This window comes from Melanostigma gelatinosum, assembly GCF_949748355.1.
Source record: "Melanostigma gelatinosum genome assembly, chromosome: 14".
Classification (NCBI taxonomy): Eukaryota; Metazoa; Chordata; class Actinopteri; order Perciformes; family Zoarcidae; genus Melanostigma; species Melanostigma gelatinosum.
Window position 1 is genome coordinate 123,898 of NC_136647.1, and position 26,103 is coordinate 150,000.

General features: G+C 38.8%; 2 protein-coding genes across 2 annotated transcripts in view; both read right to left on the reverse strand.

Moving 5' to 3' along the window:
• The window catches only part of csf1rb (colony stimulating factor 1 receptor, b), a 36,076-nt gene extending 29,374 nt beyond the window's left edge, over window positions 1–6,702 (reverse strand). Inside the window, exon 1 of the mRNA XM_079284077.1 lies at window positions 6,619–6,702. Within this exon, the coding sequence (XP_079140203.1) occupies window positions 6,619–6,676 (58 nt within the window). The 5' untranslated portion in view covers window positions 6,677–6,702. The remainder of the gene's footprint in view (window positions 1–6,618) is intronic.
• A 1,740-nt stretch (window positions 6,703–8,442) lies between these two features.
• The window catches only part of LOC306787634 (platelet-derived growth factor receptor beta-like), a 32,884-nt gene continuing 15,223 nt past the window's right edge, over window positions 8,443–26,103 (reverse strand). Inside the window, exons 15-27 of the mRNA XM_079282832.1 lie at window positions 22,923–23,055; window positions 22,631–22,735; window positions 22,450–22,554; window positions 22,215–22,317; window positions 21,997–22,118; window positions 21,788–21,903; window positions 13,214–13,336; window positions 13,002–13,113; window positions 11,818–11,917; window positions 11,548–11,653; window positions 9,336–9,441; window positions 9,079–9,226; window positions 8,443–8,971 (exon numbers count right to left, since the gene is read on the reverse strand). Of these exons, the coding sequence (XP_079138958.1) occupies window positions 8,863–8,971; window positions 9,079–9,226; window positions 9,336–9,441; window positions 11,548–11,653; window positions 11,818–11,917; window positions 13,002–13,113; window positions 13,214–13,336; window positions 21,788–21,903; window positions 21,997–22,118; window positions 22,215–22,317; window positions 22,450–22,554; window positions 22,631–22,735; window positions 22,923–23,055 (1,488 nt within the window). The 3' untranslated portion in view covers window positions 8,443–8,862. The remainder of the gene's footprint in view (window positions 8,972–9,078; window positions 9,227–9,335; window positions 9,442–11,547; window positions 11,654–11,817; window positions 11,918–13,001; window positions 13,114–13,213; window positions 13,337–21,787; window positions 21,904–21,996; window positions 22,119–22,214; window positions 22,318–22,449; window positions 22,555–22,630; window positions 22,736–22,922; window positions 23,056–26,103) is intronic.

A 26,103-nucleotide genomic window follows, 5' to 3' on the forward strand; every position in this document is an offset into this window, starting at 1 on the left:
TATGCTTTTCCTGCTCGTCCTCTCTGTCTGTGTGCACGACACTCTGAGAACGCGCAGCTTGGGGGGCCTGATCGTTTTGGCCCAAAAGAGGCGGGTCTATGAAGCAGTTTAGCCAATCGCTGATTCAAGATATAAATGAGTGACATACAATTTAGCCAATCAGTGCCCTCAAATAGATTCAGCGTGGGGCAGAACGATCAGACCCACAGCTGCGCGTTCTCGTCAGGAGAAGTCTCTACAGGCGAGCGCTCCTCCTCCAAGACCCGTTTGAGAGGAGAACTTTGAGGAGATTCTGCAGCCAAAGAGCTGATATCAGATCAGCCTGACCTCACAATCAGACAGCAGACTCGCGGGAAAGGGAAGCAGTACATGAAGCTTCTGTACCAGCTGAACACCAGACAGGTTAGCTAGCTGCATGACGTCATGCTAATCATTTATTTAGCTTTTTAAAACAACGGGGACGGATCCAGCACGGACAGTTACGGGAGTGAGGGATGAGGAGGTAAGGAAACATGAGAACACCAGGGTAGGGAGTGAGGGATGAGGAGGTAAGGAAACATGAGAACACCAGGGTAGGGAGTGAGGGATGAGGAGGTAAGGAAACATGAGAACACCAGGGTAGGGAGTGAGGGATGAGGAGGTAAGGAAACATGAGAACACCAGGGTAGGGAGTGAGGGATGAGGAGGTAAGGAAACATGAGAACACCAGAGTAGGGAGTGAGGGATGAGGAGGTAAGGAGACATGAGAACACCAGGGTAGGGAGTGAGGGATGAGGAGGTAAGGAAACATGAGAACACCAGGGTAGGGAGTGAGGGATGAGGAGGTAAGGAAACATGAGAACACCAGAGTAGGGAGTGAGGGATGAGGAGGTAAGGAAACATGAGAACACCAGGGTAGGGAGTGAGGGATGAGGAGGTAAGGAAACATGAGAACACCAGAGTAGGGAGTGAGGGATGAGGAGGTAAGGAGACATGAGAACACCAGGGTAGGGAGTGAGGGATGAGGAGGTAAGGAAACATGAGAACACCAGGGTAGGGAGTGAGGGATGAGGAGGTAAGGAAACATGAGAACACCAGGGTAGGGAGTGAGGGGTGAGGAGGTAAGGAAACATGAGAACACCAGGGTAGGGAGTGAGGGATGAGGAGGTAAGGAAACATGAGAACACCAGGACACACATAGAACTCTGTCAAGCTACATATGAGACAAAGTGAACATCTTTTCTTCTACATAGCTGTCCTCAGTCTCATCTGCTTAACTTGGTCATGGAGGCATCAACATGTAATAGAGATGTTAAATTAACAGTGAAAACTCATCATAGCTTAATTTAACATCAGTATTCATAATTACACTTCATGTTTACTTCTCCTGATCTTTACCTCCTATAACAAGGTCCATAGGACATCTCAATAAATGAACATGTTATATTATATTATATAAGTGTTATTTACTGATTGTTTTCGTGTTGGAATACATGTTAAATATTTAACTGCCAAGTAATAATGAGTGTTTGATACTTACATTTTTTTTGCATTAAATCATACTGGGATGTTTGCTGAAATTGATAGGATGGCCCTACCTAGAACATTTTCCACCAGCCGCCACTGGCTAATAACTAAACCTTATCTAAACTAAACCCAATATAAATTAGACTAAACCTTCTCTAAACTTCAACTAAATCGGAGATAAACTAAATCCTATCGCAACCTGAGATTAACTAAACGTTATCGAAACTAAAACTAAAGTAATCTTAACTAAGCCTCATCTAAAATAAACTAAACCTGAGATAAACCAGATTAAACCTTAACTAAACCTGAGATGAACTAAACTTGATCTCAATTTAAACGAATCTAAAGTAGACCCACCTGAGTTCCCAGAGTGCCGAGCAGTTGCACCACCTGGACCTGGCCCCTGGCGGCCTCTTTCTGGACCAGAACCAGCTGTGTGAGGAGATCCAGGACCTCCTTCCTCCACAGAGCGCCTGGCTGCTGATCCTGGACCAGCTCCGACAGCCGGGGGGGCGGGGCATCGTCGGCGTCTACCGGTGACTGGCCGGCGCCCATCGTCATGGCAGCAGGCGGGTTGTCATGGTGATCACCTACAGTGAAGGCGACTGAAGTCAGAACTTCAGTTCTTACTCGACACCTACAGCTTTCACTGATTTTCAGAATAAAGGTCCGTAAGTTTAGAGTTCAAGAGAGTTAAAGGTGTGTTTGCCTTGATTGACAGGTGTCTCAGCCAATGGTTGACAAACACTGCAGCCATGTTTTTATTATTTTAAGCTTGTTTCACACTAAAAGGAAGCATAACCATTTGTTCTGGCACAGCAGGCCTGAGTTAATAAATACCACCTGAACATCACCTGAAAAAATCATCTGGGTTGGGTTCACCTTCAAGTCATCTGGTCCAAGCTGGTCCAGGTAACATGCAGTCGGTCCAGGTGAGTTGAAGTTGGTCCAGGTAAGATGAAGCTGGTCCAGGTGAGTTGAAGTTGGTCCAGGTAAGATGAAGTTGGTCCAGGTCAGTTGAAGTTGGTCAAGGTAAGATGAAGTTGGTCCAGGTAAAATTAAGCTGGTCCAGGTCAGTTGAAGTTGGTCCAGGTGATATTAAGGTGTTCCAGGTGAGTTGAAGCTGGTCCAGGTAAGATGAAGTTGGTCCAGGTGAGTTGAAGTTGGTCCAGGTGAGTTGAAGTTGGTCCAGGTGAGTTGAAGTTGGTCCAGGTAAGATGAAGCTGGTCCAGGTAAGATGAAGCTGGTCCAGGTAAGATGAAGTTGGTCCAGGTGAGTTGAAGTTGGTCCAGGTAAGATGAAGCTGGTCCAGGTAAGATGAAGTTGGTCCAGGTAAGATGAAGCTGGTCCAGGTAACATGAAGTTGGTCCAGCTAAGATGAAGCTGGTCCAGGTAGGATGAAGCTGGTCCAGGTGAGTTGAAGTTGGTCCAAGTAAGATGAAGTTGGTCCAGGTAAGATGAAGCTGGTCCAGGTAAGATGAAGTTGGTCCAGGTAAGATGAAGTTGGTCCAGGTAAGATGAAGTTGGTTCAGCTAAGATGAAGCTGGTCCAGGTAGGATGAAGCTGGTCCAGGTGAGTTGAAGTTGGTCCAAGTAAGATGAAGTTGGTCCAGGTAAGATGAAGCTGGTCCAGGTAAGATGAAGTTGGTCCAGGTAAGATGAAGCTGGTCCAGGTAACATGAAGTTGGTCCAGGTAAGATGAAGTTGGTCCAGCTAAGATGAAGCTGGTCCAGGTAGGATGAAGCTGGTCCAGGTGAGTTGAAGTTGGTCCAAGTAAGATGAAGTTGGTCCAGGTAAGATGAAGTTGGTCCAGGTAAGATGAAGTTGGTCCAGGTAAAATGAAGCTGGTCCAGGTAAGATGAAGTTGGTCCAGGTAAGATGAAGCTGGTCCAGGTCAGTTGAAGTTGGTCCAGGTAAGATGAAGTTGGTCCAGGTCAGTTGAAACTGGTCCAGGTAAGATGAAGTTGGTCCAGGTCAGTTGAAGTTGGTCCAGGTCAGGTGAAGTTGGTCCAGGTAAGATGAAGTTGGTCCAGGTAAGATGAAACTGGTCCAGGTAAGATGAAGTTGGTCCAGGTCAGTTGAAGTTGGTCCAGGTAAGATGAAGTTGGTCCAGGTCAGTTGAAGTTGGTCCAGGTCAGTTGAAGTTGGTCCAGGTAAGATTAAGTTGGTTCAGGTGACATTAAGGTGTCCCAGGTGAGTTGAAGCTGGTCCAGGTATCATTAAGGTGTTCCAGGTGACACTAAGGTCTACCAGGTGACATTAAGTTGGTCCATCAATGTTGAGGTTGAACCTTTTTAATGAGCCGAAGCTCTGAAGCATAAAAACAGGATCAGAAGTAAAACCTCTTCCTTAATCAGACGTATCCTTTAAACAACATCACAAAGGAGAAGTTGTGTAACTTCAGAGTTTCATTTGTGACTCACAGCTCAATGTTTCACAGCAGGACTTAATTATTATTAAATGATTAGTAATGGGTTAAATATGTGAAAAGTACTGCTGTATATTTATTAAAGAGAAACTATACACAAAAGACATGATGTGAAGGTCATTTATCTGCAGGGTCAGTGAACACAACATATGAGCTGCTGTATATTTATATTCGTGCTGGGCAAGTTAACGCGTTATTATCGCGTTTACGCATTCATTAATTAACGCCGACAATTATTTTATAGCGCGTTAACGCATTTTTTAAATTTCTTTTATTTTGAAAGTGCGTTGCTCACTGGCAGCGGTGGAGGAATGGAGACTACTGGACATCACTGCGGTAAAGTCAGCAGACACTCACATGTTAGTGCACCTATATACTGACATTCACCGTAAACGCATTTAAACAGCACAGATCGGGAGCGAGCGAAGGACTTTGAAAGTTCGTGGAAAGATTAACGTGAGACGGTTTCTTCAGATGAACATCCGGTTTTCAGAATAAGATGCCAACAAAGTATGAATTATATTCACATTAAGTATAAAACATGCTGCATCTCGTGAGTTAAAGGGGAAATACACCTAAATTGTGGGTAAAGTGTCTTTATTCTTTGATCGCTGGGTCACCATCATCACCTCTGAGTTACAGCATCATAGTGATGAAGAGTAGAGCTGCATTCACATGCTCTGACTGTCATGAAGACACAACACACACATGTAGATGAAACGTGCTGAAACATGTTATTCCTGTTGCACAGCAGTGGAACGTTTCACACACAGTCACACTGAGCACAGATATAGAAGAGATAGAACTGCTGCTGTGTGAAGAGAATACTGCTGCTAACAACAACCTGATGTGTTTAAAGTGTTTAAACACAATGTTATTCACCTGTTGTTCATATAGCAGCACTTTCAAAACAAAAGTGCACAATACACTAGTTTTGAATTTATTATTGAACTTTGCCATAACAATGCGATTAATCGCATACAATCCATGCGATTAATCACGATTCAAAATTGTAATCGTTGCCCAGCACTAATATATATATATATATATATATATGTATATATATATATATATATATATATATATATATATATATATATATATTTAAATATATATATATACATTAATCTACTTATCAACAACATAATATGACATCCTTTTGATTGATTAGTTAGTTTTTCATCAGATTCTCACATAATAGTTAGAGTTTCGTCATTTTAAAGTCGAGTTAGGAGGTTTTTTTTGTGTGTGTGTGTGTGTGTGGGGGGGGGGGGGTCAGGAAACACATTTTCTACAGAGACCACAAGACACACTCATCCCGTGTGGTGTGTGTGAGTGTGCGTGTGTGTGTGAGGGTCTCTCTCTTTCTCTCACTTCCTTGTCTCACTTCTTCTTTGTTGACGACGGTGAGAGTGGTGAAGGAACTGGTTACCAAGGCAATGTGTTTACATCCACTGCCCTCTCTTATGGGTAGTAGTAGTTGTAGCAGTAGACTTTCAATAAGTAGTAGTAGTAGATGTAGTCATAGTAACAGAACTAGTGGTAGCAGTTGTAGTAGCGGTAGTAGTTGTAGTGGTAGAAGAAGAAGTAGTAGTAGTAGTAGTAGAAGTAGAAGTAGTAGTCGTAGTGGTAGAAGTAACAGTAGTAGTAGAAGTAGTAGCAGTATTAGTCGTAGTAGTAGAAGTAGTAGAAGTAGTCGTAGTAGTAGAAGTAGTCGTAGAGTAGACGTAGTAGAAGTAGCAGTCGTAGTAGTAGTAGAAGGAGAAGAAGTAGTAGTTGTAGTGGAAGTAGTAGTAGTAGCAGTAGAAGAAGTAGTAGTAGTAATAATCGTAGAAGTAGTAGTCGTAGTAGTAATAGTAGTAGTCATAATAGTAGAAGTAGTAGTCGTAGTAGTAGGAGTAGTCGGTGTGGTAGAAGTAATAGTAGTAGAAGTAGCAGTAGTAGTAGTAGTAATAGCAGTATCTAATTGTGTTTTTCAGCAACTTTTAAACAAATATTAAAAGTATTTTGAAACATGTTTAGATGTCAGAAGGTCACATGTTCAGAACTCTATTAATAATAAAAACTTCAGATTATTGATTTTGTTTTGATCCCATTTCCTCACTTTTTTGTTTCCACAAACAAAAACATTGAAATACTTCTCTGCATCCAACAGCTGATAAAACAACCTAACATCTACAGAATGATAATAATGATGATATTAATGATAATAATGATGATAATATTGATAATAATGACAATGATGATGATAATAATAAATATAAATATTTTACATTTGTTCTTTAAAGTCTGTGTGAAGAGTTATTATATGCTATTTAACATTTAATAGGCCTCAATAAACAGTCATTAAGTGTTTATTACAGTAAAAATAATTGAGGTAATATTGAGGATTGTATGAGTGTTAAAATGTTATTAGAAGTTTATAAATGGTGATTTATTCACATTAAAGATACAGAGTTTTAGCTGACAGCAGTTTGTTTGTTTTGTTTACACAAACAGATGATTTCTGTTTATGTTATTGTTCAACATCATGTATTTAGACATATACATCGATATTAGAACATTTAAACCCTCCATGAATCATATTGTTGTGTGATAATGTTTCATTATGAAGATAATAAACCACTAATAAATCATTAATAGATGTGTAATACACAGTTAATAAAGACTTTTTCTTTTTCTGACCTTCAGCAGAGCAGCAGCAGCTGAGGGCGATCGACAGCAGCAGAGAACAGACTTTCATCTCTCTCTCTCTCTGTTGTTCTTCAGACTGTTTCAAGTCAAACTGAAGGAGACAACTTCCTCTCAGCAACATAACGCCACCCACCAAGCTCCTCCCTCTTCTGCCACAAAGCCCCGCCCCACACACCAAGCAACATCAACATATCTGGAGATACGTGGTTTTCAGTGGACAGGAGGGGAATGAAAAGATGTCGTAGAGTATAAAGTACAACAGCTACCTCTGAGATGTAGACCATTAAAAAGTACAATATTTAACTCTGACATGTAGTTTATCAAAGTACAATATTTACTGATAAGATGTATAATATAAAAGTAGAATATCTACCTCTAAGATATAGTTTATAAAAGTACAATATTTACCTCTAAGATGTAGTTTATAAAAGTACAATATTTACCTCTAAGATGTAGTTTGTAAAAGTACAATATGTACCTCTTAGATATACTTTATAAAAGTACAATATGTACCTCTTAGATATACTTTATAAAAGTACAATATTTACCTCTAAGTTGTAGTTTATAAAAGTACAATATCTACCTCTAAGTTGTAGTTTATAAAAGTACAATATGTACCTCTAAGATGTACAATATAAAAGTACAATATGTACCTCTAAGATATAGTTTATAAAAGTACAATATTTACCTCTAAGATGTAGTTTATAAAAGTACAATATTTACCTCTAAGATGTAGTTTATAAAAGTACAATATTTACCTCTAAGATGTAGTTTATAAAAGTACAATATGTACCTCTAAGATGTAGTTTATAAAAGTACAATATTTACCTCTTAGATATACTTTATAAAAGTACAATATGTACCTCTAAGATGTAGTTTATAAAAGTACAATATGTACCTCTTAGATATACTTTATAAAACTACAATATTTACCTCCAAGATATAGTTTATAAAAGTACAATATCTACCTCTGAGATAGTTTATAAAAGTACAATACCTACCTCTGAGATAGTTTATAAAAGTACAATATCTACCTCTGAGATAGTTTATAAAAGTACAATATCTACCTCTGAGATAGTTTATAAAAGTACAATATCTACCTCTGAGATAGTTTATAAAAGTACAATATCTACCTCTCAGATATCGTTTATAAAAGTACAATATCTACTTCTGAGATGTAGTACAGTAAAATATATTTTTCTGAGATGTAGTATGGTAAAATGTACAATATTTACCTCTGAGGTATTGGTACTTAAGTGTAGTAGTTTAGTAAATGTACTTTGTTTCATTCGATGTTCATTAAATACTTGAGAGAAACAAACTTGATGTGTTTGAACTTTCAGAGAACATGAGGAAGTTTCAGGACTCATTTTTTAACATTCAGCACTTTTGTGAACTTCTTTGTTCCAACAGGAAGTAAGAAAAGTTGCACAAGCAGATTTTCAGTCGTTACAAAAGTTATTATGAACACTGGGATTAAATGGTGGATTAATGGTCACACAGATATTAATGTTGGTTCTCCATCGATAAATCAAAGGGTTCTATAATAAGTTGATCTTTAATGAGACAAAATGTCTTTATGTTTTTAACGTCACGTTTCATGATAAACAATTTAAATTTAAAGTTTCTTTGTTTCATTCATTAAGTGTGATTTTCATAAATCAGCTTCATCAGGACTTAAAGTCACATAATAAACATAAATTATCTTTTATTTAATCATTAAAAGAGACGTATTTGAAAAATAATTATAAAACCTTTAAACTACATTTGATTCATAGGATATTTAACAAACTGACAAAGTCTTGGATTTTATTTTGATATTTATTTAATAAAGTTCAACATGAATCAGATCAGTCTAAAAGCAGTTTGAATAAACATAAAAAAGATTATAACAGATATACACAGACACTCCAGAATACTACAAAGTAAATAAAGACAATGCAGCTGAATATTATAAAGTTATAAATCTGATTCAGGACCTGCTGAGGAGGCGATTAAAAGATGATTAAAAAACAAGTTTCAAAGCTCTTTTCATATGGCAGCCTTACAGCCTACACTTTGGGTAAAATAACCCAGTTCCCTGCCTTGCTCAGCAGAACCTCGGCACTGTCTGTCGATGATGTCATGTTATGACTAAAAGTTTCGATGGTTAATACGGCCCTATGTTCTGCTTGGCAGGAGGACTACTTTAGGTTATTTAAGCCCTTCATCCAGTCTGGAAGGCAGCTGATCCGTTCACAGGCAGCTCTCCTCTTCCTCACGACTGCGTGGCGAAACAGGAGGTTCCTCGACTTCCTGTCTGTCCTCTGATGGTGTCACTTCCTGTGACTCTGACAGCTGAGGGCTGTCATCATGAAATGCACAGCATTTAAATAACAATAATTGATCAACATTATATAAATATACATATATATATATCTATATATATATATATGTGTTTATTGTTCGTACCTAACTGCGTCCAGCGCAGCGCCTCCGCTGGTTTCTATGGTGACGTCGGTGTTGGGGATGATGTAAGTACCGTGGGAGAAGCCTGCCTCCTCTGGCTCCGCCTCAAACAGTTGAACATCACTTGATGTCATTTGAGGGGCGGGGCTTCCTGGAAACAACACAGAAGGTGTGTGTGTGTGTGTGGGGGGGGGGGGGTCTGGTGAGTTTAACTTCACTGATCAGAAACAAATCAATAAAGTAATCCATGAGATTCTGACCGCTTGTGGCCGTCTGTCCGTCATTCTGTCCAGAAGGACTCCGTCTGGATCGTGCAACAGCCGGACTGTCACCGTTCAGGAAGTCCTCGGTCAGCTGGAGGTAACGCTGATGAGAAACAACAACAATAAGTGACCCAACTGGATCTGAAGGAACCGTTGTAAAGAGAAATAAATAAATCCAGAAATAAAACATAGAACATCAGGGTCACACGTTGTCTACAAAGAGTCTTTGTAATAAACAGGAAACACTGATCTTGTGATGAAGAGTCTTTGTGTTTAACAGTAGAAGGTTCCTCCCGGGGAAGGGTTGCCCACACCGAAACCTGTCCATCACCATTGATGATACCGTGGTGACGCCGACTCGGACTGCGAGGAACCTGGGTGTGACCCTGGACGACCAACTGTCATTCTCAGCAAACATTGCATCGGCTACACGCTCCTGCAGATTCCTGCTCTACAGCATCAGGAGGATTCACTTCCTCACTGAGGAGACGGTGCAGGTGCTCATCCAGCCTCTGGTCATCTCCCGCCTGGACTACTGCAACTCACTACTTGCCGGAGCTCCGGCGTCGGCCATCAGACCTCTGGAGCTTGTCCAGAAAGCTGCAGCTCGCCTGGTGTTCAATCGCCCCAAGTTCTCCCACAACTTCCCTTCTCCGTTCTCTACACTGGCCCCTGTAAGAGCATCCAGTGTGAGACTCTGGTGCTAGCCTACAGGGCAGGGAAAGGAACAGCTCCTTCCTATCTCCAGGCCGTGGTCAAGCCCTACACCCCCGCCCAACCTCTTCGCTCTGCTGCCTCGGGGCGATCGGTCGCTCTGTCGCTCAGAGGTCCCTGAGGCCGATCGACCCGGTCACGGCTGTTTCCTGTCCTGACCCCTCAGTGGTGGAATGAACTCCCCACTGACCTCAGGACAGCAGAGTCGCTGCCCATCTTTCATCAAGCTGAAGACTCACCTCTTCAAGAAGTACTACCCTGAGCCTTCCACTTAGCACAGTGATTCTTAACCATAGGGCCGCTGCCCATAATTGGGCCGCGAGCGCCACCTAGAGGGCCGTGAAAAACTTTCAGTTTTGCACCTGTGGGCCGTGAGGGCCGCGGGACCGCATAGGTTATCAATTGAAGACACCAGAGATATCACTGTTATCCATGAGACGCTCAGTTACAATACAGCTTCCCACCACCTGGTGGCGGTAATGCGTCAGTTGTTTAACAAGCTGCAATAAGCAGAAGAAGACACTCAGCTAGCCGCTAGCCTGTATCGAAAGTTATGGATAAGTTATTAAAAAGAAAATATGAAGACGACAGTGGTGCCATACCCCCCAAAAGTCTAAATGTGTGTGCAAGTACAACCCTGACTTGCTACGTATTTGCTGTTTTTTTAAGTGTTTCCTGGATGAAGGGGGGCCAGACAAGCCTGAGGGACCGTGGGGGGAAGATAATTAAATTTCGGCGAATCCGTTTTTACGCACGGCGCAGTTTTTTTCTTTTTTTTCCGGCTAACGATTCTGTCAATCAAGCCCACGTGTCCCCCAATGCATTCCTAAGACTCTGATGCGTCGAACGAGTGGTCATAGTCTGGAATTGGCCAATCATAGGCTGAAAAAAGCCTCACAGACACAGGCAGACGAGAATTGATCCATGGTTCACGGACACACACAGGGTTTAGAGAGGCCTCAGGCTCTCAAAATGAGGCCTAACTTCTGTATTTGGATAGATTGAATACTATTAGTGATAAAACAAGTGAAATATATAGTGATTTAGTATATAAAAGTACAATGGAACAGCTGGTTCCAAAATGACAATTGTGCTCGACCTCGTGTGACCTCTCTGTACCAAAACCTCTCCAACTTTTTTTTGCTTCACTTTATCAAAGCAAAAATTTGCAGAGCGACTGCTGACATGTGCTGTGATTTGGGCTTTTAGGCTTTCAGCTGCATTATTTCAAAGAAATAATATCAATAAAAGTGCTTTTTTTCAGGCGAACCTGAAACTTTTCAATTTGAGCTGTGTGCTATCTTCATTTACTATTAACCAGTAACATACACACAATACACATCTACACATCTGAACAAATCTCACAAGTGTTATCTGTATTATACCATCAAAATGATTAAAATAGACCTTGTAGTTACAGAATTACAGTCTTTTTAGTATGGGTATGCAGAGGCCTAACAATAGGGCGAGGGCCCAACGGGTAATAGTTTGGTACCTTTTTGTAGTTGTCAGTCAACATGTTGCCCACAGAGATGACCAGAGAGGAGAAAGAAGGTCTGGACTCAGGTTTCACGTCCCAACACTGTTTCATCAGATCGTACCTGAAGACAAAACACAAAGACAATTTAACCCACGTGGGACTCTCAGAGATTTCCTTTGGTCAACTTCAGGAGGAACAGAGCAGAGCTTCACTTGGAGAAGAAACGAGAAACATTCAAGACGTAAGAAATAAACGTGAACATATCAGAGTTAGTTTGTGTCCTACATGTTGAGAGGAGCCAATTCAGGTCCACTCATCCTGTAGCCTCTCTGCAGAGAAGAGTAGAAGTCCTGGTTCAGAGGGAGGTCAGGGTACGGACTAGCACCTAGAACACACAGCATACTGGTTTAGACTGGTGTGTGATGATATATACTGGTTTAGACTGGTGTGTGATGATGTATACTGGTTTAGACTGGTGTGTGTTGATGTATACTGGTTTAGACTGGTGTGTGATGATGCATACTGGTTTAGACTGGTGTGTGATGATGTATACTGGTTTAGACTGGTGTGTGATGATGTATACTGGTTTAGACTGGTGTGTGATGATGCATACTGGTTTAGACTGGTGTGTGATGATGCATACTGGTTTAGACTGGTGTGTGATGATGCATACTGGTTTAGACTGGTGTGTGATGATGCATACTGGTTTAGACTGGTGTGTGTTGATGTATACTGGTTTAGACTGGTGTGTGTTGATGTATACTGGTTTAGACTGGTGTGTGATGATGCATACTGGTTTAGACTGGTGTGTGATGATGCATACTGGTTTAGACTGGTGTGTGATGATGCATACTGGTTTAGACTGGTGTGTGTTGATGTATACTGGTTTAGACTGGTGTGTGATGATGCATACTGGTTTAGACTGGTGTGTGTTGATGTATACCGGTTTAGACTGGTGTGTGATGATGTATACCGGTCTAGACTGGTGTGTGATGATGTATACTGGTTTAGACTGGTGTGTGTTGATGTATACTGGTTTAGACTGGTGTGTGTTGATGTATACCGGTTTAGACTGGTGTGTGATGATGTATACCGGTCTAGACTGGTGTGTGATGATGCATACTGGTTTAGACTGGTGTGTGTTGATGTATACCGGTTTAGACTGGTGTGTGATGATGTATACCGGTCTAGACTGGTGTGTGATGATGTATACTGGTCTAGACTGGTGTGTGATGATGTATACTGGTCTAGACTGGTGTGTGATGATGTATACTGGTCTAGACTGGTGTGTGATGATGTATACCGGTCTAGACTGGTGTGTGATGATGTATACCGGTCTAGACTGGTGTGTGATGATGTATACTGGTCTAGACTGGTGTGTGATGATGTATACTGGTCTAGACTGGTGTGTGTTGATGTATACTGGTTTAGACTGGTGTGATGATGAATACTGGTTTAGACTGGTTTACCAAGAGAGAAGATCTCCCACAGTAAGATTCCATAAGACCAGACATCACTCTGAGAGCTGTAAATATTCTGGAAAATACTCTCTGGAGACATCCATTTCACGGGTAAGAAGCTCTGAAAATTAAGACATATATCACAGTGTTTCATGTCCGTCTTAAAAACGATTTTAACAATAAGCATTTACGCATTAAGTTTATTGATAAGTGGAACTGACGTTTCCTCTGGCGATGTAGTCCTGGTCCTTCATCAGATCTCTGGCCAAACCAAAGTCACAGATCTTCACCAGCTTCCCCTCACTGACCAGGATGTTCCTCGCAGCCAGGTCTCTGTGGAGACACTGTGGGAGATGTAAAAACCACATGTAAACACACACAACAAATCACATGTAAACACACACAACAAATCACATGTAAATACACACAACAAATCACATGTAAACACACACAACAAATCACATGTAAACACACACAATAAATCACATGTAAACACACACAACAAATCACAAGTAAACACAGACAACAAATCACATGTGACCACACACAACAAATCACAAGTAAACACACACAACAAATCACATGTGTACAGACACAACAAATCACATGTAAACACACACAACAAATCACATGTAAACACACACAACAAATCACATGTAAACACACACAACAAATCACATGTGAACACACACAACAAATCACATGTAAACACACACAACAAAACACATGTGAACACACACAACAAAACACATGTAAAGACACGCAACAAATCACATGTGAACACACACAAAAATCACATGTAAACACACACAACAAATCACATGTAAACACGCACAACAAAACACATGTGAACACACACAACAAATCACATGTGAACACACACAACAAAACACATGTGAACACACACAACAAAACACATGTGAACACACACAACAAATCACATGTAAACACGCACAACAAAACACATGTGAACACACACAACAAATCACATGTGAACACACACAACAAAACACATGTGAACACACACAACAAATCACATGTAAACACAGACAACAAATCACATGTAAACACAGACAACAAATCACATGTAAACACACACAACAAATCACATGTAAACACAGACAACAAATCACATGTGAACACACGCAACAAATCACATGTGAACACACAACAAATCACATGTAAAGACACACAACAAATCACATGTAAACACACACAACAAATCACATGTAAACACACACAACAAATCACATGTAAACACAGACAACAAATCACATGTGAACACACAACAAATCACATGTAAACATGTAACAAACACTTATGAACACGTAAAACAAAACAATCATGTATTGATGAGTAACGTATTGATCATCATGTATTGATGAGTAATGTATTGATCATCATGTATTGATGAGTAACGTATTGATGAGTAACGTATTGATCATCATGTATTGATGAGTAATGTATTGATCATCATGTATTGATGAGTAACGTATTGATCATTATGTATTGATGAGTAACGTATTGATGAGTAACGTATTGATGAGTAACGTATTGATCATCATGTATTGATGAGTAACGTATTGATCATGTATTGATGAGTAATGTATTGATCATCATGTATTGATGAGTAATGTATTGATCATCATGTATTGATAATCATGTATTGATGAGTAACGTATTGATCATTATGTATTGATGAGTAATGTATTGATCATCATGTATTGATGAGTAACGTATTGATGAGTAACGTATTGATCATCATGTATTGATGAGTAATGTATTGATGATCATGTATTGATGAGTAACGTATTGATCATTATGTATTGATGAGTAACGTATTGATGAGTAACATATTGATGAGTAACGTATTGATCATCATGTATTGATGAGTAACGTATTGATCATGTATTGATGAGTAACGTATTGATCATTATGTATTGATGAGTAACGTATTGATGAGTAACGTATTGATCATCATGTATTGATGAGTAACGTATTGATCATGTATTGATGAGTAACGTATTGATCATTATGTATTGATGAGTAACGTATTGATGAGTAACGTATTGATCATCATGTATTGATGAGTAACGTATTGATCATTATGTATTGATGAGTAATGTATTGATCATCATGTATTGATGAGTAACGTATTGATGAGTAATGTATTGATCATTATGTATTGATGAGTAATGTATTGATCATCATGTATTGATGAGTAACGTATTGATCATCATGTATTGATGAGTAACGTATTGATCATCATGTATTGATGAGTAACGTATTGATCATTATGTATTGATGAGTAACGTATTGATGAGTAATGTATTGATCATCATGTATTGATGAGTAATGTATTGATCATCATGTATTGATGAGTAACGTATTGATCATCATGTATTGATGAGTAACGTATTGATCATGTATTGATGAGTAATGTATTGATCATGTATTGATGAGTAACGTATTGATCATTATGTATTGATGAGTAACGTATTGATGAGTAACGTATTGATCATCATGTATTGATGAGTAACGTATTGATGAGTAACGTATTGATCATCATGTATTGATGAGTAATGTATTGATCATCATGTATTGATGAGTAACGTATTGATCATTATGTATTGATGAGTAACGTATTGATGAGTAACGTATTGATGAGTAACGTATTGATCATCATGTATTGATGAGTAACGTATTGATCATGTATTGATGAGTAATGTATTGATCATCATGTATTGATGAGTAATGTATTGATCATCATGTATTGATCATCATGTATTGATGAGTAACGTATTGATCATTATGTATTGATGAGTAATGTATTGATCATCATGTATTGATGAGTAACGTATTGATGAGTAACGTATTGATCATCATGTATTGATGAGTAACGTATTGATCATGTATTGATGAGTAACGTATTGATCATTATGTATTGATGAGTAACGTATTGATGAGTAACGTATTGATCATCATGTATTGATGAGTAACATATTGATCATTATGTATTGATGAGTAACGTATTGATGAGTAACGTATTGATCATTATGTATTGATGAGTAATGTATTGATCATCATGTATTGATGAGTAACGTATTGATCATCATGTATTGATGAGTAACGTATTGATCATCATGTATTGATGAGTAACGTATTGATGAGTAATGTATTGATCATTATGTATTGATGAGTAATGTATTGATCATCATGTATTGATGAGTAACGTATTGATGAGTAATGTATTGATCATTATCTATTGATGAGTAATGTATTTATCATCATGTATTGATGAGTAACGTATTGATCATCATGTATTGATGAGTAACGTATTGATCATTATGTATTGATGAGTAACGTATTGATGAGTAACGTATTGATGAGTAACGTATTGATCATCATGTATTGATGAGTAACGTATTGATCATGTATTGATGAGTAATGTATTGATCATGTATTGATGAGTAACGTATTGATCATTATGTATTGATGAGTAATGTATTGATCATCATGTATTGATGAGTAACGTATTGATGAGTAACGTATTGATCATCATGTATTGATGAGTAATGTATTGATCATCATGTATTGATGAGTAACGTATTGATCATTATGTATTGATGAGTAACGTATTGATGAGTAACATATTGATGAGTAACGTATTGATCATCATGTATTGATGAGTAACGTATTGATCATGTATTGATGAGTAATGTATTGATCATCATGTATTGATGAGTAACGTATTGATGAGTAACGTATTGATCATCATGTATTGATGAGTAACATATTGATCATTATGTATTGATGAGTAACGTATTGATGAGTAACGTATTGATCATTATGTATTGATGAGTAATGTATTGATCATCATGTATTGATGAGTAACGTATTGATCATCATGTATTGATGAGTAACGTATTGATCATCATGTATTGATGAGTAACGTATTGATGAGTAATGTATTGATCATTATGTATTGATGAGTAATGTATTGATCATCATGTATTGATGAGTAACGTATTGATGAGTAATGTATTGATCATTATCTATTGATGAGTAATGTATTTATCATCATGTATTGATGAGTAACGTATTGATCATCATGTATTGATGAGTAACGTATTGATCATTATGTATTGATGAGTAACGTATTGATGAGTAACGTATTGATGAGTAACGTATTGATCATCATGTATTGATGAGTAACGTATTGATCATGTATTGATGAGTAATGTATTGATCATGTATTGATGAGTAACGTATTGATCATTATGTATTGATGAGTAATGTATTGATCATCATGTATTGATGAGTAACGTATTGATGAGTAACGTATTGATCATCATGTATTGATGAGTAATGTATTGATCATCATGTATTGATGAGTAACATATTGATCATTATGTATTGATGAGTAACGTATTGATGAGTAACATATTGATGAGTAACGTATTGATCATCATGTATTGATGAGTAACGTATTGATCATGTATTGATGAGTAATGTATTGATCATCATGTATTGATGAGTAATGTATTGATCATCATGTATTGATCATCATGTATTGATGAGTAACGTATTGATCATTATGTATTGATGAGTAACGTATTGATGAGTAACGTATTGATGAGTAACGTATTGATCATCATGTATTGATGAGTAACGTATTGATCATGTATTGATGAGTAATGTATTGATCATCATGTATTGATGAGTAATGTATTGATCATCATGTATTGATAATCATGTATTGATGAGTAACGTATTGATCATTATGTATTGATGAGTAATGTATTGATCATCATGTATTGATGAGTAACGTATTGATGAGTAACGTATTGATCATCATGTATTGATGAGTAATGTATTGATGATCATGTATTGATGAGTAACGTATTGATCATTATGTATTGATGAGTAACGTATTGATGAGTAACATATTGATGAGTAACGTATTGATCATCATGTATTGATGAGTAACGTATTGATCATGTATTGATGAGTAACGTACTGATCATTATGTATTGATGAGTAACGTATTGATGAGTAACGTATTGATCATCATGTATTGATGAGTAACGTATTGATCATGTATTGATGAGTAACGTATTGATCATTATGTATTGATGAGTAACGTATTGATGAGTAACGTATTGATCATCATGTATTGATGAGTAACGTATTGATCATTATGTATTGATGAGTAATGTATTGATCATCATGTATTGATGAGTAACGTATTGATGAGTAATGTATTGATCATTATGTATTGATGAGTAATGTATTGATCATCATGTATTGATGAGTAACGTATTGATCATCATGTATTGATGAGTAACGTATTGATCATCATGTATTGATGAGTAACGTATTGATCATTATGTATTGATGAGTAACGTATTGATGAGTAATGTATTGATCATCATGTATTGATGAGTAACGTATTGATCATTATGTATTGATGGGTAACGTATTGATGAGTAACGTATTGATCATTATGTATTGATGAGTAATGTATTGATCATCATGTATTGATGAGTAACGTATTGATGAGTAACGTATTGATCATCATGTATTGATGAGTAATGTATTGATGATCATGTATTGATGAGTAACGTATTGATCATTATGTATTGATGAGTAACGTATTGATGAGTAACATATTGATGAGTAACGTATTGATCATCATGTATTGATGAGTAACGTATTGATCATGTATTGATGAGTAACGTACTGATCATTATGTATTGATGAGTAACGTATTGATGAGTAACGTATTGATCATCATGTATTGATGAGTAACGTATTGATCATGTATTGATGAGTAACGTATTGATCATTATGTATTGATGAGTAACGTATTGATGAGTAACGTATTGATCATCATGTATTGATGAGTAACGTATTGATCATTATGTATTGATGAGTAATGTATTGATCATCATGTATTGATGAGTAACGTATTGATGAGTAATGTATTGATCATTATGTATTGATGAGTAATGTATTGATCATCATGTATTGATGAGTAACGTATTGATCATCATGTATTGATGAGTAACGTATTGATCATCATGTATTGATGAGTAACGTATTGATCATTATGTATTGATGAGTAACGTATTGATGAGTAATGTATTGATCATCATGTATTGATGAGTAATGTATTGATCATCATGTATTGATGAGTAACGTATTGATCATCATGTATTGATGAGTAACGTATTGATCATGTATTGATGAGTAATGTATTGATCATGTATTGATGAGTAACGTATTGATCATTATGTATTGATGAGTAATGTATTGATCATCATGTATTGATGAGTAACGTATTGATGAGTAACGTATTGATCATCATGTATTGATGAGTAATGTATTGATCATCATGTATTGATGAGTAACGTATTGATCATTATGTATTGATGAGTAACGTATTGATGAGTAACGTATTGATGAGTAACGTATTGATCATCATGTATTGATGAGTAACGTATTGATCATGTATTGATGAGTAATGTATTGATCATGTATTGATGAGTAACGTATTGATCATTATGTATTGATGAGTAATGTATTGATCATCATGTATTGATGAGTAACGTATTGATGAGTAACGTATTGATCATCATGTATTGATGAGTAATGTATTGATCATCATGTATTGATGAGTAACGTATTGATCATTATGTATTGATGAGTAACGTATTGATGAGTAACGTATTGATGAGTAACGTATTGATCATTATGTATTGATGAGTAACGTATTGATCATTATGTATTGATGAGTAACGTATTGATGAGTAACGTATTGATCATTATGTATTGATGAGTAATGTATTGATCATCATGTATTGATGAGTAACGTATTGATCATCATGTATTGATGAGTAACGTATTGATCATCATGTATTGATGAGTAACGTATTGATGAGTAATGTATTGATCATTATGTATTGATGAGTAATGTATTGATCATCATGTATTGATGAGTAACGTATTGATGAGTAATGTATTGATCATTATCTATTGATGAGTAATGTATTTATCATCATGTATTGATGAGTAACGTATTGATCATCATGTATTGATGAGTAACGTATTGATCATTATGTATTGATGAGTAACGTATTGATGAGTAACGTATTGATGAGTAACGTATTGATCATCATGTATTGATGAGTAACGTATTGATCATGTATTGATGAGTAATGTATTGATCATGTATTGATGAGTAACGTATTGATCATTATGTATTGATGAGTAATGTATTGATCATCATGTATTGATGAGTAACGTATTGATCATTATGTATTGATGAGTAACGTATTGATGAGTAACATATTGATGAGTAACGTATTGATCATCATGTATTGATGAGTAACGTATTGATCATGTATTGATGAGTAATGTATTGATCATCATGTATTGATGAGTAATGTATTGATCATCATGTATTGATCATCATGTATTGATGAGTAACGTATTGATCATTATGTATTGATGAGTAATGTATTGATCATCATGTATTGATGAGTAACGTATTGATGAGTAACGTATTGATCATCATGTATTGATGAGTAATGTATTGATGATCATGTATTGATGAGTAACGTATTGATCATTATGTATTGATGAGTAACGTATTGATGAGTAACGTATTGATGAGTAACGTATTGATCATCATGTATTGATGAGTAACGTATTGATCATGTATTGATGAGTAACGTATTGATCAGTATGTATTGATGAGTAACGTATTGATGAGTAACGTATTGATCATCATGTATTGATGAGTAACGTATTGATCATTATGTATTGATGGGTAACGTATTGATGAGTAACGTATTGATCATTATGTATTGATGAGTAATGTATTGATCATCATGTATTGATGAGTAACGTATTGATGAGTAATGTATTGATCATTATGTATTGATGAGTAATGTATTGATCATCATGTATTGATGAGTAACGTATTGATCATCATGTATTGATGAGTAACGTATTGATGAGTAATGTATTGATCATTATGTATTGATGAGTAATGTATTGATCATCATGTATTGATGAGTAACGTATTGATGAGTAATGTATTGATCATTATGTATTGATGAGTAATGTATTGATCATCATGTATTGATGAGTAACGTATTGATCATCATGTATTGATGAGTAACGTATTGATCATCATGTATTGATGAGTAACGTATTGATCATTATGTATTGATGAGTAACGTATTGATGAGTAATGTATTGATCATCATGTATTGATGAGTAATGTATTGATCATCATGTATTGATGAGTAACGTATTGATCATCATGTATTGATGAGTAACGTATTGATCATGTATTGATGAGTAATGTATTGATCATGTATTGATGAGTAACGTATTGATCATCATGTATTGATGAGTAATGTATTGATCATGTATTGATGAGTAATGTATTGATCATCATGTATTGATGAGTAATGTATTGATCATGTATTGATGAGTAATGTATTGATCATCATGTATTGATGAGTAATGTATTGATCATCATGTATTGATGAGTAACATATTGATCATCATGTATTGATGAGTAATGTATTGATCATGTATTGATGAGTAACGTATTGATCATGTGTTTATGAGTAACATATTGATCATCATGTATTGATGAGTAATGTATTGATCATGTATTGATGAGTAACACATTGATCATGTATTGATGAGTAACATATTGATCATCATGTATTGATGAGTAACGTATTGATCAGTGAGGCATTGATTATTTATCTTACTCTTCTGGAGGACAGGAAGTCCATGGCCTGGGAGACCTGGTAGGAGAAGCTGAGGAGGTCGTTGAGAGTCAGGAGTGGAGAGTCACCGAGGAGGACACACGGTGCCTCCTGCTGGTCTGAGAGAGAATGACAGGTTACTTCACAGACAGACAGCACCTTCTAGTTGATCAAGGTATGTGGAGATGCAGTACTTGTACTACAAGTATTACCTGCCGGTGTGTACGGCGTCTCGTACACCGCAGGTTCGATGTTGGCGTAGCTGAGCTCCTTCATGGCGATGTACTGAACGTTCTCTTCTTTATTCATGTCCATGTAACCTCCATCACTGCCACTGCAGGGAGAGAGAGAGAGAGAGAGAGACCATCAATACATACACAGGTAGAGAGAGAGATAGACCATCAGTACACAGACAGGTAGAGAGACAGACCTCTTGCTGTGTGTGTCTCTCTGTAAGAAGGTGTGTTTGTTCCTCTGCAGGTAGTTCACCAGGTCTCCATGGCGACAGAACTCAGTGATCAGATAGACAGGGCCTGGACAGACAGACAGATAGTCAGACAAACAGACGGATATAAAGACAGACAGACAGACTTTAAATCAGGATTAAGTCAGGATTAAGTCAGGATTAAGTCAGGATTAAGTTAGGATTAAATCAGGATTAACACCTCCTCTCGTGCACGCTCCCAGCAGGTTGACCATGTTCAGGTGAGGACCAAGATGAACGAAAACCTTCAACTCAGACACCAGAGACTGAGCTGCTCCGCTGCCGGCTGATCACAAACAATCAAAGATCACATTGATTCACCACAGACAGAGAGACAGGCAGAGAGACAGGCAGGTACGTACGTTTCACCATCTTCACGGCAACTTTCGTTGTAGAATGAGAGGAAAGCAGACCGGAGACGGACGCCATCACAACACGACCAAACGCACCTGAACCCAATACCTGGCCTGTAGACAGACAGACAGGCAGACAGACAGAGAGAGAGAGAGAGACAGACAGACAGAGACAGACAGGCAGAGAGAGAGAGAAAACCAGGTACATTTTCAAATCCCCAAATAAAGAGTAAATTTAGTTGAGGATTAAGGTAGGATTAGCTTTCGAATGAAGTAGTACTGCGTGTTCTCAGAGTATTACCTAGTACTACTTTGTCTCGAGGTACTTCCCAGCTGGAGTCATAGGGCAGGTGGGCGGGGTTTAGGTATGAGTACAGCTGTCCGTCAGGACTCACCGACTCGATCAGCTTCCACCGTACTTCATAACGAGGTTTCTAACAAACACATTAAAGCACTAGTGAAGTACAACTACTACTACTGAACTACTACTACTACGGAACTACTACTGTACCACTGAAACAGCAGTATAATAGTACTACTGTACCACTGAAACAGAATCTGAATCGTTTATTGCAAAGGAAGTTCGCACCCACAAGGAATTTGTCATGGAGGGTGGTGCGTAACATTTAACAATGAACAATAAGGTTAAACAATCAACACAGTGCAAGAAATAGAAACATATTAACAAAGCCCGGGACCCCCACTGACTCTACCATCCCCAGGACAATTTCACTACCCTGCACATCCCGATGTTTCTTTATTTAAACACACTCTACACTTTTAACATTTCACTTGTTTACAGTCCTGTTATCTGTTTGTTGTGCACATTTTATAGTCTATTGTAAATTTTAATGAGCCCGACGGACGACGGGAAGAAACTGTTCGTGTTGCGTGAGGTCTTGGTCCTGATGGACCGCAGCCTCCTGCCAGATGGAAGGGACTCAAACAGTTCATGTCCAGGCTACAATCCTTCTTGCTCGCTTCAGGGTCCTTGAAGCGAACAAGTCCTGGAGGGACGGCAGATTGCAGCCAATCATCCTCTCAGCAGAGCGAATGATGCGCTGCAGTCTGTCCTTGTCCTTGGCAGTGGCTGCAGCGTACCAGACCGTGATGGAGGAGCAGAGGATGGACTCAATGATGGCTCTGTAGAAATGCACCGTCATTGTCTTTGGCAGGTTGAATTTCTTCAGCTGCCTCAGGAAGTACATCCTCTGCTGAGCCTTCTTGGTGATGGAGCTGATGTTCAGCTCCCACTTGAGGTCCTGGGATATGATGGAGCCCAGGAAGAGGAAGGACTCCACCACGTCGACGGGGGAGTCACCCACAGTGATAGGGGCTGGTGGGGCTACGTTCTTCCTAAAATCCACAACCATCTCCACTGTCTTTAGAGCGTTGAGCTCCAGGTTGTTCAGACCGCACCAGGTCACCAGATGGTCAGTCTCCCACCTGTAGGCAGACTCATCCCCACCAGAGATGAGTCCAATGAGGGTGGTGTCATCCGCGAACTTCAGGAGCTTGACGGACTGGTGACTGGAGGTGCAGCTGTTGGTGTACAGGGAGAAGAGCAGAGGGGAAAGAACGCAGCCTTGGGGGGAACCGGTGCTGATGGTCCTGGAGGCTGAGACGTGCTTTCCCAGTTTCACGCGCTGCTTCCTGTCGGACAGGAAGTCTGTGATCCACTTGCAAGTGGAGTCGGGCACCTGCAGCTGGGAGAGCTTGTCCTGCAGCAGAGACGGGATGATGGTGTTGAAGGGGTGGTACAGAGGCGTGGGCCCCTGCTGGGCTGGGGGATTGGGACCTGGTGGTCTGGGGCTGGTTGATGGAGCTGTGGGGGATGGAGTCAGGACCGTCCCATTTTCTTTCAAATCTGCAGTAGAACTCGTGTAGCTCATCTGCCAGGCGGAGGTCGTTCATGGAGTGGGGGGTTTTGGCTTGTAGTTGGTGATCTGCCTGAGACCTCTCCAGACAGAAGCAGTCATTGGCTGAGAGCTGGAGTTGCAGTTTCCCAGAGTACAGTCATTTAGCAACTCTCACCGCCTTACTAAACCTGTACTTTGACTCTTTATACAAGTCCTTGTCCCACTCCTGAATGCCTGATCCTTGTGCAGCTTTAGCTGTCTGAGTTCTGCTGTGAACGAGGGTTTGTCATTGTTGTAACTCACCCTGGTGCTTGTTGGAACACAGCTGTCCTCACAGAAGCTGATATATGAAGTTACAGCCTCTGTGTACTCATCCAGGCTGTTGGTAGCAGTCCTGAAAACATCCCAGTCTGTACAGTCCAAGCACGCCCGAAGATCCTCCAGGTCCACTTCTTGAGTTTCCTCACCACAGTTTACAGCTTGAGTTTCTGCCTGTAAGCATCAGATGGACCATGACGTGGTCAGAGAGTCCGGCGTGATACGCCGCTGATTATGTGTCCAGTGGTCCAGAATGTCCTCCTCTTTGGTTGATGATTTAATAAACTGTCTGTATTTAGGGAGTTCATGGCTGAGGTTTCCTTTGTTCAAGTCACCAAGGACAATAACTTGGGTTAGGGTTGGTCCGCTCCACGCACCGTATCTGATCTGCGAGTGTCCGCTGTGCTTCCTGCACGTTGCTCCGCGGCGGAATGTAAACACCGACCAGAATGAATGAAGCGAACTCACGGGGGAGTAGAAGGGTTTACAGTTTATAATGAAGGATTCCAGATCAGGAGAACAGTGCTGTAGAGTCACTGTCACTGTTCAAATCTTTTTTTAAATGAACAAAACTTTTGACCTGGATTTAGCTCCACAGAAGCCAACCAGCTGGAGCGCAGAGTCCGGTATGGATCCACAGAGCCAGGTCTCAGTGAAGCACAGAACGGAAGATGAAGAAAAGTCTCTGTCTCTCCCCACCAGTAGCTGAAGTTCGTCCAGTTTGTTGCAAAGTGAGCGGACGTTGGAGAGAATTATGCCCGGCAGCGGTGTGCGAAATCCACGTGTGCGGAGACGCACGAGCACGCCGGCCCGTTTCCCTCTCCTACGTCGTCTCACTGCATGAGTTAATGTGAGACCACCTTTGACGAGAACGTCCAGTAATTCCACAGAAGTTAACAGAAAAGTTGGAAGTAAGTCGGCTGGAGTTGTTCCCTTGATGTGTATGAGCTCATCTCTGGTGAAAGAGCTCCGGTATCACAGCAGAAAACAGTATTTACAACAAAAACAACACAAAACAATGAGCACCAACACGCCGAGGCAGCTGTCCGCGGTGCCATCTTAGTAATACATAATACAATAGTAATACAAGTATAATAGTACTACTATACCGCTGAAACAGCAGTATAATAGTACTACTGTACCAAAATACATCTCTGATCTGCTGCTACCTTATGAACCATCCCGACCCCTCAGGTCGTCTGGGACCGGTCTACTTCCTGTTCCCAGAGTCAGAACTAAACATGGAGAAGCAGCGTTCAGTTTTTCTGCTCCACATATCTGGAACAAAGTCCCAGAAAGCTGCAG